General features: G+C 41.2%; 1 protein-coding gene across 3 annotated transcripts; it reads left to right on the forward strand.

Moving 5' to 3' along the window:
• The first annotated feature begins 10858 nt into the window (after positions 1-10858).
• Positions 10859-12977, forward strand: LOC147881648 (protein ELF4-LIKE 3-like). 3 transcript variants are annotated; one of them, XM_087401880.1, is made up of 3 exons: positions 10859-11040; positions 11757-11843; positions 12009-12977. In XM_087401880.1, exon 3 carries the CDS (start codon positions 12218-12220, stop codon positions 12596-12598), a length of 381 nt encoding a protein of 126 aa, XP_087258006.1. In that variant the 5' UTR covers positions 10859-11040; positions 11757-11843; positions 12009-12217; the 3' UTR covers positions 12599-12977. The 3 variants fall into 3 exon arrangements, with proteins under 3 accessions (XP_087258006.1, XP_087258005.1, XP_087258004.1); XM_087401879.1 differs by having other exon boundaries at positions 11757-11826; XM_087401878.1 differs by lacking the exon at positions 11757-11843.
• Positions 12978-20922: the final 7945 nt, after the last annotated feature.

Here is a 20922-nt window from a genome sequence, read left to right on the forward strand (position 1 = left end):
TTTTGCTTCTAAAAGGGATGCATGATTGCTAGCTATGTTTGGAAGAAGTGTCTTCAATATTTTTGATGTATAGTGGGTTTGATTTCTCCCATTTCCAGATTTATTTTGATAGTGCCTCTATTTTGGATTGTGATATTATTTGTGCCCAGCCATGGAGAATACATGGCCTTCCCAATAGTATTTGGTATGGTCGTTTTGGAAGATCTAGTATGATGACTTGTATGGGAAAACTTGACTTCAATAACTTTTGTTGGCACCTTATGAATAGTTACCTAGCTTGATGTTGGTGTGATCGACTAGGCATATGTTGAATGCGGCATTTGTCATTGGTATAGTTCCTATTGAGTCATAGAGATATGTTTACTACTACTCACTAAATGTCCTACCTACTATCCACTATTGCAAGATAGTGGCCAAGGCTCTATGCTCTAGTGGGATGGTTACATTACTTATATCACTAGATTTTATAGAAAGTTCCTTTTCATGTTCTTCTAGTTAGGGGACCTTAAGTAGATTTGATCCAACCCTTGAAGCCCTCCTAAATTGTAAGGAAGTTTCTCAATATAGTCCCAATTAACATTTTCATGGGGCAACTAACTCTGGTCTCACTAACCTAGCTAGCTTAGGTATAATTAGTATAGCTACAATTAACTATAGTAGGTCAGATTAGGCATCTAATTCTGGGGTTAGTCTAGGCACATAACTATGGTTAGTTTAGGAACTAACTAGAGTTAGTTTGTAGGTAGGTTTGATTTGGTGGTGTTTAGTTAGCCCACGGATTTAGTTAGGTTAGGGTTTTGTTTTCTCTTAATTCAATTAGTGGTGGTGACAGTGGACCGACCACTGGGCTAGGGAGGTGTAGGATGTGATGGGTGGGAACGAGGTGGTGGACGAGCACAGATGAGGGGCAAGGCAAGTGGGTAGGGAATCAGGGGGCAAGAAGGGGCAAGAACAAGGTGGTAGGGGCATAGACGAGGGGAAGGGGCACTAGGTAGGGAATGAGGGGGTGAGAATGAGGTGGTAGGGGGCATCGATGAGGGGGCATAGGTAGCAAGTAGGGCATAAGGGGCAAGAATGTGGTGATGAGGGGTGGGGATGGGGCACTATGCATAAACAATGGAAATTAGGTAAGGCATGAGGGGGTAGGAATAAGGTGGCAGGGAGGTACGAGTGACGGGAGGGCAGACAAAACGTGAAAGAGGAAAAGGGATAAATGGGAAGGGGGAGAGGGGGGGGGAGGATGGTATACCTTGAATGGTAGTGAAGGTGGAGATGGAAATGGAGGATAGAAAAGTGGAGGGGTGGAGGAATAGTGGTGGTAGAGAAGAGGTTGAGGTGGAGGTGAAGATGGTCAACAGGAAGTGGACGTGGAGATGGTAGACAAAAAAGCGGAGGGGTGGAGGAATGGTGGTGCTGGTGGAGGACAGGTGTAGGAATGGTGGTGCTAGTGGAGGTGTATGGAAAAGCGAAGGTGGAGGTGTAGAAGAAGTGGATGGAATGTGGAGGTGGAAAAGGAAAGGTGGAGATGGAGGTGGAGAAGAGGTGGATGAAAAAGGGGAGGTGGATGCAGAGAACAAATGGATGGAAAAGTGAAGGCAGTGAAGGGAAAGAGGTGGATGGCAGAGTGGACATGGGGGTGAAGATGGTGGATGGAAACAATGGTGGTGGAGGTGAGGGGTTTGAGAGAGTAAAAAGATATGGGGGTGTGCAAAAGCGAATGGAAAGGATTGAGGAATGGGGGAGATGCTTTTGTAAGGTGTGGGCATTTAGAGGGTTAAATCTTGTGATTAGTAGTCAATTTGATTTACACAAATCGCCATTTTGGAGCATATAACAAGGTAAATTTTTGTTATTTGACAGCATTTGGAAGCATTTTCATTCTTATTTTCCTTGAGTGCCTTATCATTGATGGTTTCCAGGAGGCATTCTATTTTGCACAAGCAAAAACATGGTACGCTTTTGACTTAGGCACTTTGAGTATTGTACATAACTAGGGTTAAGGTACAATGGCCTTTAACCCGCACAACGTCCCACTTAAAGGCCAATGTGCCTTTAAGGGAGAACAACCAATGTCCATCAATAAATGACAATATTTAAACCATTGACTAGGTAGACCCTTCATCAACATATCTACAAGGTTATCATCTATATGCACCTTGACAAGATCTATGCACTTGTCCTCAAGTACCTCCCTAATAAAATGGTACCTAACCTCAATGTGTTTGGTCTTTGCATGAAAGACCAGATTCCGTGCTAGCTAAATAGCACACTTGGAATCACTATGCAATGTCGGTACACCTGTATGAATCCCCAAATCTCCCATTAGCCAATCAAGCCATATAGCCTCCTTGCAACCCTTTGTGGTTGCAACATACTTGGCCTCTGTGGTAGACAAAGCAATGCACTTTTTTGCACGACACATCCATGACATTGCACCACCTGTAAAGGTGAACACATAACTAGAAGTGGATCTCCTTCTATCCACATGCCCTGCATAGTCTAAATCTATGTACGCAAGTACACACATCTCTCCTCTACCAAAGTAGATACACATATCCTTGGTACCCTTCATGTACCTCATGATGCACTTAATTGCCTCCTAGTGCCTCTTTCCTAGAATAGCGATATGACATCTAACAACTCCCAATGCAAATGCAATGTCTGGTCTAGTAGCTATCATAGCATGCATAAGACTCCCAACTGCTAATGCATAAGGAATCTTTGCCATCATGGCCCTCTCCTCATGGCCCTCTCCTCATCTGATTTGGGACTATCTGCCTAACTTAGTTTCACAAATGGAGGCAATGGAGTACTTACTGCCTTCCCCCCCTCCATATTGAAATGCTGCAACACTTGTGTAACATAGTCCTTCTATGAAAGCCAAAGGAGTTTCCTACTCTGGTCACGTGTCATACGTATATCAAGTATATGACCTACAGGTCCCAAATCGTTCATGTCAAAGGCCTCATGCAGCTTGGACTTCAATGCATCAAGCTCATAAGTGTTCTTGCTAACCAATAGCATATCATCCACATAAAGTGCCAAGAGTATTAGGCTATTATTCTTAGCCCTTTTAGTGTAGAGGCAGTGATCTCATCAAAGTCCACACCCTTCTCTTTCTTGAACCCTTTAGCAACCAAACGGGCCTTGTACTTAGGCACATCATCACTTGTTACCTTCATCTTGTAGACCCACTTACATGGCAATGCTTTCATTCCATGTGGCAAAGAAACCAAGTCCCAAGTCTTATTTTTCATGAATGAATTCATCTCTAATTGCATAGCACACTCCCACTTATGCTGATCCTCATGCATCATAGCCTCTTTGTAGTAAGAAGACTCCTCACAATCAGTAGGCATCACATAGTCTGCCCCTGGAACAAATCTCTTAGGCGGTCTAACACTCTAGATGATCTTCTCAAGGGCATTTCAGCTTGCTGTCCCACCTGCATATTAGCAAGATTTGGCTCATCATTTCTACCAATAGATGATCCATAATTTGCCCTTGATTGTGTACCTGTGGGAGTACTTGGTGGCACCATTTCCTGCACATTTGGTGGCATGGACAGCTTGCTGTCTATCAACATATGCAGGTGGATTCACATCTTGGAAAGTGATTCTCCTCATTTCCACATCCCTCATGGGTGTCTTATGCATCTTTTTCTCTTTGAAGACCACATAATGGCCTCGTATGATTTTCTTTGCTTCTGGATCCTAGAGACGATAGCCCATCTCTCCACTTTCACCCATAACCCAGAAAGATGCATTTCCTAGACTTTGGATCTAGCTTTTTCTGAAGCTCTTTTGGCATATGTGAATATGCCTGACACCCAAATATACCCAAATGAGAGTAAGAGGGCTTCTTTCTGCTCCATGCCTCTTTAGGAATACCACCATCCAAACTCTTACTAGGTGATCTATTGATCACATGCACTGCAGTCTTCATTGCCTCAGCCCAAAAACCACCATAAAGACTTACATTGGAAAGCATACATTGCAACCTTTCCTGAATGGTGCAATTCATTTGTTCTGCAACAACTGGATTTTGGTTTGGAGTATGAGGGGACGTGAGCTCCCTCTTGATCCCAAGTGTATCACAGAAATATTGAAATTCATGAGAGAGATACTCTCCACCATTGTCAGTCCGTAGGCATTTAAGCATTCTACCTGACTACTTTTCAACCAAAGCCAACCATTTCTTAAATACCTGGAACACATCGCTCTCTCGAGCTATAGCATAAGCCATAGTATTCAGCCCCACCTAATGATCGTGTAGGCATGGGACCACATACGTTTGAATGCACCAATTCAAGCCTTCCAAGCTCTTTATTTCCCCTTCTTTTATGGGCTGATTTATTCTAGTTCCCATAGAGACAATGCTCACAAAATTCAAAGTCATAAAATCTCAAATGTGCTACATAACCCAAACCGCATAAGAGTTTCATTCCATTCTGGCTCATGTGCCCCAACCTGCAATGCCACAAAGAAGTACTTGGCTGCTCAATTATTGAAACAACATGATCAGACACCCCTAATACATGTAAGGCATACAAAGTCCCACACTTGGCAACCCTGGCCAAAACCATAGAGCCCTTCTAAATTTTCCAACTTTGAAAGCCAAAAGTGGTTTGAAAACCAGCATCATCTAGTTGACCCACTGAATTGAAACTCTTGGTTAGCTTAGGCACATGTCTCACATTTTTCAAAACAAATGTAGACCCATTTGCAAAAGAAAACTTTATGTCACCTTTTCCCACTACATCACATGCATAGTTATTTCCAAGATGCACACAACCTATCTTTCCACTATCATAAGTGGAGAACCATTCCCTATGGGGATGAACCACCAGAATCCAACAATTCTGGGAATATGAATGATCTAAATTGGTAAGCAAGTCTGCAAGTAGACTAGTCATGAAGAGAATGTCATTGTCACTATTATCAGTGAGACTGCATTAATCTCCTCGATCTTCATTTTTCCTTTGTCCTCCCTTGGACTCTCTTCCTTCTTATTTGCACCCCAATTTGCATTCTTTTCCTTATCCTTTTTCTCTCTTTTTATCTTGTAATAGAAATCCTTTTTCATGTGGCCCTTCTTGCCACAATGGTAACACTCAATGTTCTGTGCCCTGGATTTGCTACGAGACTTCCCTCTTTCTTGGGACTTCCCCCTGAACTGTGATCTGCCCCTTTGCACATTTAAGGCTACATCTTGCTTGTTGCCATCCATAGACTTCCGTGTAATCTCCTTGACTAAAAAGCTACCCACAACATCATCAAGCTTTAGTACTCTGCCAAGTGCAAAGTTACTGCAACTATACGGAAGGTATCCCATGAGGAAGACAATGAACACAAGATCAATATTGCCTTAGTCTCCGCATCGAGGTAAACTTTATTAGAGGTAGTTTCCTTCTCATAAGTGGCACATAATTGCTTTCACAAATCTTTTGTAGTCTGCTCATTTACTATTGTGAAATAAACAGACTCTACAAGATGAAGTCTAGCATTAGACTTTGCTAGTGCATCCAACTCATTCCAATCATCCTCAGACATATCTGCAGGCTTAGATCCACCAATCCCTGCCAAGGGTTTAATCTACTTCTATTGAATAAGCACATCGCTTATCTGTTCTTTCCATAAAGAAAAGTTTATCCCATCAAACTTTTTAATGATGAAAAACTCCTTTCCAAACATGGAAGAGGATGTTATGATGCAAATGAAACAAAATCCTAAATGCTAGTACATGCAACAGAGAAATCACACCAAATACTAGGTGCACCCAAATGTGTATGCCAAAATGGAAGGTAATATCACCAAACCTCAAAGGCTCAAAGCACCAAAATGCATCTGACTCATGTGCATATACTATGCATCCATTTGAGCAAATTCGGCCCAAAAGAATTTGCCAAGTGTAATGGAAAAACAATGGCAATCCCAATGCCAATAAGTGCCAAAATGCCTCAAGCATAAACACCGTCCATGGGCATAAGCATCAATAATGTCTCATCCAAGAGAGCATAGCACTATGAGTGCATCAACTACAATGTGTCAAAGTTGTCCCTCAGCATAAAATAGCATCTATGTGCTAAACGTCCCATCAATAAAGCATCCCACAAGGTAATCTTGGCCTATCAATGCATCCAACAAGGATCACAATGCATCCAAATGGACTGTAAAGCATCCACTGCAACCCAATGCAAACCACAAATGACACACATAGCTCAGAGTGCAACCATAGTGATCTGCATAAGGTATATTCAAAAAATCACTACCCCACGACAATGACCGCGAGTGAAAATAGAACCTGGGATGTCTCAAAATCTGGACATCACTACATAATAATCGGACTCAACAAGACAATCTATAAATATATCTCTTCTGCTGGAACTCCAAAATCCCAACCGATGAATGGGGAACGGGGAGTCAATCCTTGCAATTGACCTATCCAAAAATCAAGGGTTTGAACCTTTGAATGAATTTTTGATAGAGAAACAGAAGATTCGGCACCTCAGAGAGACAAAACTTCTCCAAATCTCCGCGGAATCATGCAAGAGCTGGGATAGGTAGGGATTTTTAGGCCTCCGGAATGCAATGGAGCATATGGTTTTGGAAACCGTGGTCCCAATCACCAAGTCCAACACATGGACCAAAAAAGGTTTTTGTAAACAGATTTGTTTGTAAACACCACGAGACTGCAAATGATGGGCAATACAAAAGTTTTAGGACCTCTTGAGCCCACCAAAACTGACAGATCTGCGAATTACTTCAAACTCGAGTTCCAATACATTGGTAGAAAAACATTGAAACAAATCCAATAAAATGATTCCAAATTCAAGAATGAAGGTGTTTTCGAACTCCCGAAGTGCAATGAACACCAAAAGAAGGCAATGGTTTCCTCTACAGGTCATTCCAGACTCTCAGTATAATCCAAAGGAACAGGGGAATCATAAAAAAGCGTCTTTTTTTTTCTCCAAAACCACTCAGAGAACTTTCCAAAGCTTTTTGCAAAGCCTCTGTACACCAGGATGCAAGTAAGGTCACTCAACAGAGCTTCTCCTTCCTCCCACAGAGATGCGGCAGTAGCAGACTTTGGGCTCCAGACACACACTTAGGCTCAGCTAGAACACCCGCGCTCTGATACCAATTGAGAGATCTCAACAACAGAAGTGGAATGGAAGAAGGTGAGAGAGAGGGAGAGCTAGAAGAGAGAGCCACACAAGTTTTGGTGGGTGCAGAACACCCTAATCTTCTATGCCATCCATATAAATATGTTTTTGAGTATTGTACATAACTGGGGTTAAGGTACAGTGGCCTTTAACCCCCACAGGGGATACCCCAATGGCAAATGCTCAAGCTTGTTCACCAAGATGGGTGTCAACTTTACGGTTGAGACAGCTTGGAGGGTAGGGAAGACAGAGATACCGACAAGGCCATTAGTGTTGAAGCTTCAGACTGTGATGGATAGGTCTACCCTATGAGCATAAGGTCATCTATGAAAGGTTCAAAAATCTACTTGGATGACAACCTCACTCTCTTACAATAGGAGCATAGAAGGGAGGGAATGCTATAGGTAATGGCAGCAACAAAGGAAGCAAGAAAATGGGTCGCTTATAGGGATGGTAGGGTGATAGACGGGGGAAGAGTAGACAGGGTGGAGAAGCAAGAGTGGGAATTATGACAGGGTCAGGCCCATGGGATGAGTGCACAAAGCATGTTGAAAATGGTTGTGTGCCCCTTCAGCTTAGCTTGGGGTAGAGGTAGTTATGCCAATGGAGTACATAGTGCCCAACCTACGCATTGTAGTTAAGGAGAGGCCGGATGACCTTGGCTGAAAAGTGAGAAAGTACTCCATGATTGGGGAACATAAGAAATGACTGTCAAGACAAATGGAAATTGCAATGGCGCCCTTTCGTCTAATTCGGGGTCCTAAAGACATACATGGATAGAGACATCATCTTCTACACTGAGAAACATGAGAGCCCAGAGAGAGGGATGCCCACAATGACAGGATATACATGGGAGTCATGACGCCTATAGGGTGGAGATGAGGAGAGACAATGGAGTATGGGATTTTGGAAGCATGCACGACACATGTGGACATGAGTCCAACTGTTGAAGACACGACCGATCTTTGCTAAATAAATTTCTGCATGGCTTAAATAACCATGATTACTTTTACCAAACCCTAGTTTACTTTTTTGACTTGGATCATTTTATGCTATTGAGAACCTACTTGTATTGGTAATCGAGATGATACCTTTCAAATGACAACAAAGGTGTTTCCTACTTGGGCTGATCCACATATGATGACCTACCATATGTAGGTTGATCCACATATGATGACCTACCATTCTCTTTTTGGTTGATGATGACACTATTAAGCAAAACCTAGGATAGCTTAAGCTATGTTTGGTAAACATATGCTCAACTTATAAAAACCTTTTAGAAATGTTGATTTGTTTATTTAGAGCTGTGCAATGTTATTTCACCTGATTCTTACCAAACTCCTAGTTTATGACAACCTTTTTTCACTTGGATCATTATTAGCATAGCCTTTGACTTGTTATAGCAATTTGATAGCATTTAATAATTCTAGCACATCAATCCTTGCTCCATTTTCTCATTTTTCAATTATTAAAATTTTTCTTAGTCTTGATATGAAATTTAGCTTTTATGCTATGGCAAGGAATTGAAAATATGTCTTAATGTTGATGTCGCATGCTAAATTTATTATGGATAATTTTATGGTTGACCTTAATTTTTATCACCTTGCTTTTGGTCCACCATTGTGTCTAGGATGTCTATTTTTTGAAACTCTAACATTTTCATTGGAATTCATTCTTATCAACATCGACGATGGTGACATGCTACAAATGCTTGTGACATGAGAAATTAAGTACAACTCACTTTGTGCAATAATGTTGCCTTTTTTGTAGAGCTACTTGCTTGGATCCAGATACCTTCCCTCACAAAATAAATCATTTTACAGTATTATCATGCATGATTAATCATTTAGATATCATTATTGTGTCTCCCTAATCAATATTAATTGCACGAGGAAAGATTTGGCCCCCTCCAACTAATCATTTAGATAATGTTATTGTGTCTCCCTAATCAATATTAATTGCAAAAGTAAAGATTTGGCCCCCTCCAACTAATCACTTAATTGAAGTAATGTGAATCCTATCATGTAATTATTAGTTGTCAAAAGGTGTTCACTCTTGAATACCTATGAAATCCAAGATCAAATTAGAGGCAGTTTTTATGGTACAAAGTTGTGTTTAGATATCATGACATAGAACCATTGCTAATTATCCCTAAAATTACAAAGGAGCATGAAAATTTATGGCCAAAGACGTAAATGAGTATTCACGAAATTTGTTTCCCTGAAAATTTAAAAACCTCAAATTTGCACTCTTTTATAAATTTGCACGTTAATGGCAAAATATACCTAGGATAATTGAAAAGTTGGACATGCAATTCTTTTTTAATCAAGTCACCAACCTTTGGATTAAAGTTGCTTGTTCTTATTGACACAATTGCTTTACTTTCTTTAAACTCTATAACATTCAATCTACAACTCCGATGAGCATGTTACCAAAACCAAGATTTTTTAATTTTCTTGTATAAAAATCCCATGGCCAAAAACTATTTCTAATTGCATTTTCAAAATTCACATTAATGACCTTCATTAAGGCAAGACTAACACCTTACCTAATTTAACCTAGCCCAATCTAGTGTGTTTTAGACTAGTTTAACCTCACCTAACCTAACTTAACATAGTGTAGTTTAGCCCAACCTAACCTGGTGTAGTTTAGTCTAACCTAATGTAATTTAACCTAAGGAAAGGGAGTGTTGAGAGGCAAGGAGAGGGGCGAGGGGAAGGAGAAGGAGAGGACTCAGAGGAGTGGAGAAAGGGGAGGGCTGAGAGGCACTAGGGGAATGGCAGGGTTGAGTGCTGAGGGGTGAGGGGAGGGAGAGGGAAGGGAGAGTTGAGGGGTGGGGGGGGTCAAGGCAAGGGCAAGGGCGAGGGAAGCGTAGAGGCGAGGGTCGAGAGGAAGTAGAGGGCTGGAGGTGAGGGGAAGGTGAATCGGAGGGGAGGGGTGGTGAGCAGGGAAGGGGTTGAAATGGGTGAGGGGAAGGTGGAGGAGTGAGGGAATGGATATGAGAGGAGCAGGGAGTATGCCGGGCAGATATGGGAGTTCTATGATGGGGGGAAAGTGTTAAGGGGAGGAGAAGGGAGGGACTTGCACTGTTAGAGAAAACCTATGTTTTGCATTTGCTAAAATTGACAAAAGTGGACTAAAATGTTAGTGTCTTCATGATCCCAATTGATATTTTCAATAATTTAATGTAAAGAGTGGCAAAAATGAGGAGAAGAAAAAACGGGCACGAAGTGGAGAGTGTCCTTAATTTTGATTGGCTGGAAAAGGGCCTTTTTTTTTTTTCTTATAGTGGCATGTTTGAATTTTTGGGCGAGTTTAATTTTGCCCTTTTTTTTGGGCTTGGGGGGGGGGGAGGCAAAAAGATATTTTGCAACCGAATAAGAGGACGGACTAAGGGGTAAAAGCGGGGTTCGGGGAAGTAAGTAATGGAGCGAATCCTGATCTGGAAGCTGAATGGCCAGAGCTTCTGGGGGCCGAGGCTAGAGGTTCGGCACCGAGGCTAAAGGCTCGGCACCAGGGCAGGTGGCGCGTATCACTTGGAGAGTTATTATTGGAGGAAAAAAACCGTACCAAGACGTGGACCAATAGGGAGAAAGAGAAAGGTCGCAGGATCTACCGAGAGGGCCGGCCCACGAAATCTTTTTGTGGACGGGGGGTGGCCGTCCGGTGATTTTCCGCTACTTTTGACGGCCGCCGGCAACCTTCGTCTTCTTCTTCTTCTTCTTCTTCTCTGTGGCTCTCTCAAGCTCTGGCTATGGCTACTCCTCTGCCTCCTCCTCTCCCTATGTCTTGATCTCTCCTCCTCTTCCCCCCTCCCCTCCCTTTCCATCTCTTCTCCCCCTTCCTTCTCCATTTCCCAGATTTTTCCACTTCAGGTGCGCTCTCCCCCTCTCTGCCTCACTCTCCCCTCATCATCGGCTGCACTGCCCATCTCGATTTCTTCTTGTTTTTTGCCTGAATCGCTGCGTTTCGGAGGGATGGAGAGAGCCAGAGAGTGGAAAAATATATGTAGAGAGAGAGAGAGAGAGAGAGAGAGAGAGAGAGAGAGAGAGCGCAAGAGAAAAAGACGTTGCCGACTGTCTAGATGCTTGAAAAGACTCCGTGAGAACCGTCTAACGGTTCACTGATTTGGGGAGCTTCGGGAATTAAGTGAAGCTCTCCAAGAAGGGCTACCTGCTTCTGCATCTGATTAGGCCGAGGCAGGTCAGGCGATTCTCGGGGGCTTGACTTAGGCCGTAGATGTATATCCAAGTTTTGTCGGTTTTGTTAGTAATTGGTCAGGAAAGTAGGCCTCTATCTAGAACGTGAGTCGCATTTGGCATCCCAAAATTTGGGGAAGCTGCAGCGACATCCTCACTCACAGATCTTTGCCTGCACGTCCTTCTGTAGTGGTAGAGACAGCGGAAGAGAAGTGTTCTGCCCCACAGCACTTTCGAGTTGGACAAATTTCCGTCTTTAGTGATTGTACTTCTAGATCTCGCGTGAACTGATCCGGTACCACGAAATGCATATCTAGAACCTGGTTCTTATGGGGTCAGTCTCCGGTAGAATGGGTGTTGTACCTGAGATTTGGGCCTTGAACCTGTCACAGGAATGAAATCGGCGCTCGAGCGCATTCTGAGGTTGTTTGGGCTATTGACGATCCGACAGATACGAACTTTGTGAGTGTGATGGAAGCGTGCTGTCCAGCAACCTACAACCTCCCAGTCAATGATTTCATACATTATATATAATTGGATTTGGCTCAGTTTGCTTGCAGATTGTCACCTTCTCTTCTCTCCTAGGGATACCTTTATTATTATTACAAGTTATTCTAACGCATCCTCTTTTATCGTTGTTGCAGGTTTGCTGTTGCGAATGCAACAGAGGTCACTCTACATATTTTGATTTGTTAGCTTGGAGACAACAGCGAAATTTTCTGCCTGTATCTTCCGAACAATCACACTGTTAATATCTCTGTCCACAGAACAAAGCAGTGTCCTATGGTGATTGCTGTTATGCAGCTGGTATCAGGCATGCTGTAGAGTCTTCTCTAATAGGTTTCAACACCCAATGGAGGATGCGGATGTTTCTCCAGCAAATGGGACAGCAAATGGGAACGGCATTGATGGAAAGGTTTGGGAGAATTTTCAAAAGAGTTTTACTCAGGTTCAAACCATCCTGGACCATAACAGAGTTCTAATCAGTGAGATCAACCAAAACCATGAAAGCAAGACTCCTGTAAATCTAACGAGAAACGTTGGACTTATAAGGGAGCTGAATAACAACATTTCTCGAGTAGTGGAGTTGTATGCCAACCTCTCCACAGAATTTGTCAAGTCCATGGTGGAGACCTCTGCAGAAGGAGAGACGGCCAAGAAACCAAAGACAGATGCAAATGACTTAACTAATGCTCCATTATATTCAGGGCAAAAAAAGTTCCGGCATGAGTAGCTTGAGTGAGTGGCTTTGTACTCTACCGATTCTTTCAGAGGTCAAATGGCCCAGGACTCAAACCTTGGACTTGGTTTGGGACCTACGCTTGACGTCACAAAGGCACAATCTTGGCTCCCATGCAATGTCTTGCAGGAGGCTCCAATCAGTAAGAACAGTTTTGACAGTTACATGGTTGAAGTTGTCAACATGTGTGCGATGAATCCCCTGGAAAATGTGGTACTGTGTACAGGGACTGAGTTCTTGAGCATGTTGTAGCAGTTTTTGCTCAGGCTGTTTACATTGGATCATATTTCATGCCTGGACAAATCGGTCATGTAGTGATATTCTTTGCCTGTTTGTAGGTTGAGTTCAACCTTTCTTGTCTGAAATTTATGACTTTTGGTTTGCCCATCTCTAGCTTTCATTTCAGTTGTGACCAAGTGGGTTCAAAGCTTTCCTTTCGATGAAATACTGGTTATAGCAGTGAAATTTCAGTTTGCAAGTACCAAAGTTTATGTGTTTCTTAATGTTTATACACACACACAGCTTAATTCATGGCTTCAGTCCATTTCACTAGATAAGATCTTAGGACATGATATATATCATTTGTGAGGATATCTGTAACACTCTTATAAGATTTACCAAAACACATGTTCAAAACAAGCAGTTCATACTCGAGCCCTTAATGCCTGGTTAACTGATTTATTAGTGCTCCGTTATTGGAACCGTTATTGGAACATTCATGGGTATATAAGGAGACTAAGAAAACAAGAGGCCTTGCTGGTCCCTCTTTGAGTCACTCTAAAGCACCCAGACATAAGCCTTACATGTTACAGTGCAGTCTTTCTTTTCTGAAAATGGCTTAGTAGACCTAGTTTCAAATGCTCAACTTCAATAATCTGCCTCTGCCTGACAGTAAACCGAAACCGAATATGACTCATGGTATATGGCTTTAGGGCAACTGAAGCTATGACCATACAAAGGAATGGATACACAATCCTTCATCATTTTTTCAGAACAGGCTTGCTTTGGCTTCATTTATAGAATCCTCTATTTTATAGTTTCTCCCCCCTTTGTTTACGTTAGAATATCTATTTTTGCAATCGGCCCGTGCAACTTCTTTAAGCATAGATTTGGGTGCAGATATTCTTTAGATCACTCAAATATAGCCTTAAAAAGCTTACTTTAGTATGCCTTGTCTTGGAGGTTTGGGTGAAGATATTCTTTAGATCACTCAAATATAGCCTTAAAGGAAAAAATGTAGAGCTTTCAAGCCTTCTGTAATCTTCACTCTCGTCAAAATTTTGGGCTCTCTCTCTCTCTCTGTGTCTCCCTCTGTCTCTCTTTCATAATGACTTTGTATTGGTGTTTTTGGATTTCAGAACACTAAACACAGCATTGTAAAACTAGGGTGTGAATCTCTCGACCCCTCGCCCCCCTCCCTCTCCAAGACCACCTTTTCCCCCTCTTTTCGCTCATTTTGTTGTTTTCTATGCTTTTTCTCACCCTTTTATCTTCCAAACTTCCTTAGTTGTTTTTGCTTTACAGCATCTAGTTTACCAAGAGAGACCAGACCTATTGAAACTAGATGTCGGCATTCTTGGGTACCGTTGAGAACACTAGTCTTGTTTTACTCTTTTGTAGGTTCATCATGTTCCTAATTATCTTAATTACAACGGACTAACATCTTTATTTTCCCAAAGCACATTTTGCTTTTGTGGGTACTAAGACAGGACAGTAGAAGGCTAGTTTGCATTAAAGAGGGTAAAAAGAAAAGGAACTTCTAACCTCAATAAAGGCACCACCTAACTATCAGGGTAAGGTCCATTCTAGATTATCAGTGTCACATAAGCATGATTAATGTATACCAAGATGCAAAGTCATACATAATCTGCACCAGCAGCTGGCTTCCAGCAACCTCTCCGGCCTGCATTGTTGCACTGCCACTTGTCAAACACAATACCCAAAATACTACGTTTGTGGAGGAAGAGAAGCTTGACACGTTGTCTGAGTCTTTCAGGAATTCTTTACTGCCATCGTGATCTAAACATAATTCACTCAAATGCTGTTAAAAGAAACAACCTTTTCAAGTTAGGATCTTAATTGTTTGCAAGTATTTGTTGTACATACTTTCGATATCATAGTGATAGGATTTGTAACTCTTTGTATAGCCATTAATACTTTTGCAATAGGACAGTGTTGTACGCTAGCCCAATTGCGTCATGACATTCGTGTAGAGACCGAGGATAGTATTTTGAAAGAATTCTCATTCATTATCAACAACAAAAAGGTGCATAGAATGTCTACAATTTGGTTCTTTAGTATCTTCATTTGTTATATTTACATGATTCATTCATTGTCTTCATTTGACTAACAACAAAACATACAACAACTATTGCGTAGGAGGGAGAGCACAATTTAATGCAAAAGCATCGCTGGAGAGACTGTTTATATTACTTCTCAATAACACTCCAACTCACAAAGAAGGCTGATCCTCATTCACAGGCTACTTCTTTTCTGGTTCTTGTTCTAAATGCAATTTTTATTGCTGGCATCAGTGGAGACTTTCATCTTCTACTATACCTGGACACTTCTTAGGAGGACTCCGATGCAGCTGGAGCATGTGATGCACCTGAATGATCCTCTATTTTCTCCTCGTACACTAGCTCCTCTTGTACCATTTGCTTCCCTGACATTTGCTTCAACATCTCATCATCATCTCTTCTTGAGCTATTCGAGAAGCAACTAGAGAACCTCTACGACTAGTCTAGCTCTATACTCTCAATTATTGGGAAAACATACTAGAGTCTAGCTCTAAAGCTGTATACATACTTTGAGTTGTAACATTCCTCCTTCATTTATAAAAAATAGTAATGCAAATTGAACTTTTTAATCCTATATAAAACTTGTGTACATGAATTATTCATAATGGAAAGTTTATGATTTTTACAAGTGATAAGGTCTTGATCTTTGTTAATTTTACTGATTTTCCATATGCTATCTTTAAAGCCTTGTAAGAAGGTACCCTTGATTCTTGATTTGAATTCAATATTTCTACCATAGACTAATGCTACATGATATACACACTGCAAATAAGAGAGAGAATAATTCTATGTAAAGAAATTGTTGATAGAAATCAAAACTCATATTACATGTCAATTTGTATCAATATAAAAATTAGTGATACATAAGCAGAGACATCCCAAATGGGATTGTTGAGATAAATTAAAACTCATATTACAGGTATTGTATCAATACAATGAGTTAGTCATAATCAAAATCTAAAGTCCAACTATGATGACAATATGTAGCTACTCCTATGTAGATGAAGTTGGAGGCTACTATGAACGCTGCTCATCAGGCTACTATGAAGGAGGCTGCCCTCATTAAGCTACGGTTGCTCATCAGGCTACTGTGAAGGATGAGGCTCCTCATCAGGCTGCTGTGAAGGCTGAGGCTGCTCATCAGGCTATTGTGGATCCTCTGTATGTAGATGATGAGCCTCACTAAAAAGCTTCTCTTCCACTTTGGGATTGTCCTCAGCTATGATGGTTTCCTCACCCCTTGCTCCTCCACACCACTTGTGGTGGTAGGCTCCTTCCCTTTTAGCAACAGCAGGCTCTTTGCTTCTGGAAGCACTAGCTGTAGATCTCACTCTGCGTCTCCCTTGGGATACTTTATGAGCATAACTTAATAGCTTTTCTATGACCATGGATCTATATCCATCGACATACGTTGATATAAAGCTATCCTCTGAAACTTGCAATTAATAAAAATAACAAGAAAGAGTAGGTTATATTTTTTTCATAATGGCATTTGTACAAGAGTCATTATGAATATATAGATTTATATACTTACCCTGTCTGGTTGCAAATCTGTAAAGTAAGTATCTAACAAATACTTGGCATGGATCATTGTCCTCCACCCACATGCATGGGGATCATCCTCTTGTGGTGCCTTCACGAACTTAATGACCTTAGGATATGGTTTATATAATAGAGGAGGCCAAAAACATCATTGAACATGTTTCATTAGTTATCTTGCTACCTCCCTTCGTATGCATTGGCATTGATTGGTCAGGAAGGGGTGTCGTGCGTGTCGCATCGGTGCCACAAATGTTTTCTTTGACATATTTGCAAGCATACATGCCTTGTAATTTCTTTCCATGTGTGCACATACCAACCATAGTGTGTCATGAAAAGTTAAAGACATTGTTGTGTCCTGAGCAACCTTAAAAAAAATGATATTGTTGGCTCTTGGGATTCAACCAAAGAAAAAAAGGATGCCAAGAGAGAAAAGACAACTACCAACAGAGGAGGACATAGAGGACATTGTTCGAGTGCTACCTATCTAGGAAAATGTTGTCCTTGATGTAAATCTTATGCCACTTGTAGAGGAGAATGATTCATAGAGCGTTCATATTGGACTTGAATGGTGTCCTGCTGTATGTTTTAAGGGTAGGGGACTTACTTCCTAGGCACAGAGCTTGGTGCCAATGATAGAGGTGCCATTCAACCAGCGTGAGCGTGTATGGGTCTGTAGAGAAGCAGCATGTTTTTTAATATGGTGCATGGAGCATTTTAGTGTTTTCACTGCTACTGCTGGAGTTGTGCACGGCTACACAAAGTTAAGCGGCTAGTGCAAGCAACATTTCTAGAGCAAGATGCCAAATTAGAAGGGCATCTTTTTAGCCAAGAAGATTGCCTATTGCAAGAGGGTGCAATGACCATACCTGGGACACACAAGCCCATTTTGTATAAATGTTTGGAGGATTTTTGGGTCAGATTGCCAGTGTTTAACAAGAATAATACCTTGATAATTGATGACTAATCATACAAATGTTTTAAAAATCTACACCAATGCTATATCATAATTCCAAAGCTTGAAGACCTGGCAGACTCACAACTCACTAGATACTTGACTAACATGATTGGAAATTGGCTATGGCAATGGCTACTTGCAGAATGCCATCTCTAGTTTTCACTGGCACACCGAATAGACACAAAGTTGGATGATGAGATATTGAGTGTGTTACATGATGTAAAGAAGATGCAGACTTTATAAATGTACAACCGTTGAGAAAATGTACTATTCTCAGTTGGTGTAATTATATGTTATTCTCAATTGGTTTAATTATACAGGTTTATAAATGTACACTTCTTTAGTCTAGTTAACTTTTGGAGTATATGTTATTCTTAGTATTTATTCAATATATGCTATGATTTATATGTGTTGGAATTATTGTGTTTGTTGCATCATATAAATTGAAATTGAGGAAATATTTGGAAAATTCTCAAAATCTAAAATTCCTTTGTCTATGGAGGATGGGAAAAAGAAATACCTATCTGATGTATTTCATGTCCCGAATATCACCAAGAACCTGGTTTCTGTTGGTCAAATGGTTGGAGCAAGGCTTGCAAGTCAAATTTAATCCTCATGGATGCTTTGTTGAGGATATGAAAAATAAAGGTCGCTTGAAAGCAAAAGGGAACTATTTCCCAGACATGTTCAAGAGAGTAAGAGGCCATTGGAATTAATCCACTCTGATGTGTGGACTACTAAAGCTACATCTATTGGAGGCTGTCATTATTTTGTCACTTTTATTGATGACTACAACAGAAAAGTTTGGGTGTATTTTATGAAAAAGGAAAGTGAAGTGTTTGGGCATTTCAAAGCTTTTAAAGCTATGGTTGAAAAAGAAACAGGACTGCAAATAAAATGCCTAAGGTCAGATGGAGGGGGAGAGTACCTCTCAAATGAGTTTGCAAGGTTCTTGTAGGAGCATGGCATAAATCAACAATATTCATGTAGTCATACCCCACAGCAAAATGGACTTGCAGAAAGGAAAAACAGCCATATTGGAGAGGTATCTCGTGCCATGCTCAACGAAAAAGACCTGCCAGATTATTATTGGGCTGAAGCAATTGCTACAATAGTCTACATAGAGAACAGGACTCCCACTGCAACAATACATGGCATGACACCAAAGGAGAGGTATGTTGGTAGGAAACCATATATTTCTCATTTGAAAGTTTTTGGTTGTATTGCCTATGTTCATGTGCCAGATGAGTTGAGATGCAAGTTGGATCCAAAAGCTGAGAAGTGCATCTTTATTGGTTATTCTCTGTAGCAGAAAGGGTATAGATGCTATAACCCTTCTACTCGTAAGTTTATAGTGAGCAGAGATGTTGTTTTTGATGAGATGAGCAGCTGGTATAAACCAATAAATGTGATTGATGATGTAGATGCACAAAATGGTAATGTTGCATAGAATTCATAGCAGCAATCACAAAATATCAGTGGACCTGTAGTGTCCCTAGCAGTGGTTCACATACTTTGCCATGGATAGGCAGCCTGAGATCCAGGAGAATCTCCTCAAAGCAATGCGGATAGTGGTATGCAAGTATCACAAAAGGGAAAAGAGAAAGTAGATCAGCCCATGGTTGATGTGAATGCAGGTCACTCTTATGTGGATGGTGAATCCAATGGCTCATAACAGAGCCATGATGATGAGTTGGGTATTCCTTCTATTGTTACACCTGGAGTAAGGAAGATAAGGGATGTTTTGAGAGCACCTGGTAGTGAGCCTATTTTGCGTAGGTCTACCAGAGATAAGTATCATGTGGATAGGCTGAAATATTATGGATTTACAGCCATTCACTATACCTATATGGTCAAAGTGATACAAGAACCAGAACCCACTTCTTTCGAGCAAGCCATGGGAAATGAAAAATGGGAGAAAGCCATGGATGAAGAAATGGATGCCTCAGAAGCAAATGCTACATAAGAATTGGTGCCTTTGCCTAAAGACAAGAATGCAATTGGTTGTATAAGGTGAAGCACAATGCATATGGTTTTGTGAACAGATACAAGGCAAAATTAGTTGTCAAGGGGTATGTAGAGACATATGGCATTGATTATGAAGAAACATTAAGCCTGGTTGCAAGGATGGCAACCGTAAGAGCAGTCATTGCTATGGCTACATCAAAGGGATGGTCTTTACGTCAGATGGGTGTAAAGAATGATTTCTTGCATGGTGATTTGCAAGAAGAGGTCTATATGGAGCAGCCACTAGGTTATGTGCATGCTGTTCATCCTGAGTTTGTGTGTAGGTTGAAGAAAGCCTTGTATGGCTTGAAGCAAGCACCTAGAGCATGGTCTGACAAGGTAGGACAATATCTTGTCACTATTGGCTTTCAGATTTCCAAGGCAAATTTCTCACTTTATGTGAGAAAAATAGAGAAAGGTATTATGCTACTTGTCATTTATGGTGATGATTTGATCATCACATGTGATAGTGATGAAGATATCCTTCATGTGAAAATGCTATTGGCATTGAGGTGATTAGATCCACAAGTGGGATATGGCTCTTGCAGAGGCAGTATGGATTGGACATGCTGTCCAAATATGGGATGATAGGCTGTAAGCCTATTTCAGTTCCTTTGGAGCAGAATGTGAAGTTGAGCGCAGATGCTGGTGAGCTTCTGGAAGACACTACTATGTATAGATGCATAGTAGGAAGTTTGATTTATATGACCATTACCAGGCCATATTTGAGCTATGCTGTTGGGTTGGCAAGTCAGTTTATGCACGCTCCAAGGAAACTGCATTTGGATGCGGTTAGATGCATACTAAGGTATGTGAAGTCCACATTGCAGTATGGACTATTTTATGAGATTGGGGTTCAGATACAGTTGCATGGATACACTGATGCTGATTGGGTTGGTAGTATTTCTAATAGACAATCTACCAGTGGATATGTGTTCTCTTTTGGGAGTGCTACAATCACTTGGAGTAGCAAGAAATAGCCTACAGTTGCCTTGTTGAGGATAGAGGTTGAGTACATGGGTGCAGCAACGGCTGCATGTGAGGTATCTTGGTTGCATAAGCTACTTTATGATATGCATCAGTCTATAGATGGGCCAATTATCATTTATTGTGACAACATGAGTAGTATAGACTTGGCAAATAATCCAGGCTATCATGCTAGAACAAAGCACATTGAGGTGCATTATCACTATGTGGGGGAGAAGGTTCTAGTAGGTTTTATTGATCTAGTTTATGTCAGCACAAAGGATCAGGTAGCTAACATATTCACGAAGGCATTGGGTGCAGAAAAGCTGCGAAAGTTCAGAGACCTACTTGGTGTGTAGGAATTGGGATTGAGCTTGAGGGGGAGCGTTGAGATATCAAGCTCCACTCGTGATATGCCAAGGTGACCGTTGTGCATTTATGTCACCGACTTGTTAGCTATAGATGCGGTTGGTACACCGCCCATGAATAATAGCCGGATGACAACTATCTTTATGTACTCTAGTTAGTGGCTCAGTTAGTATGCCACC

Source organism: Dipteris shenzhenensis, chromosome 30 (assembly GCF_047967505.1).
Source record: "Dipteris shenzhenensis isolate YYH24624 ecotype China chromosome 30, Dip_SZ_1.0, whole genome shotgun sequence".
Lineage (NCBI taxonomy): Eukaryota > Viridiplantae > Streptophyta > Polypodiopsida > Gleicheniales > Dipteridaceae > Dipteris > Dipteris shenzhenensis.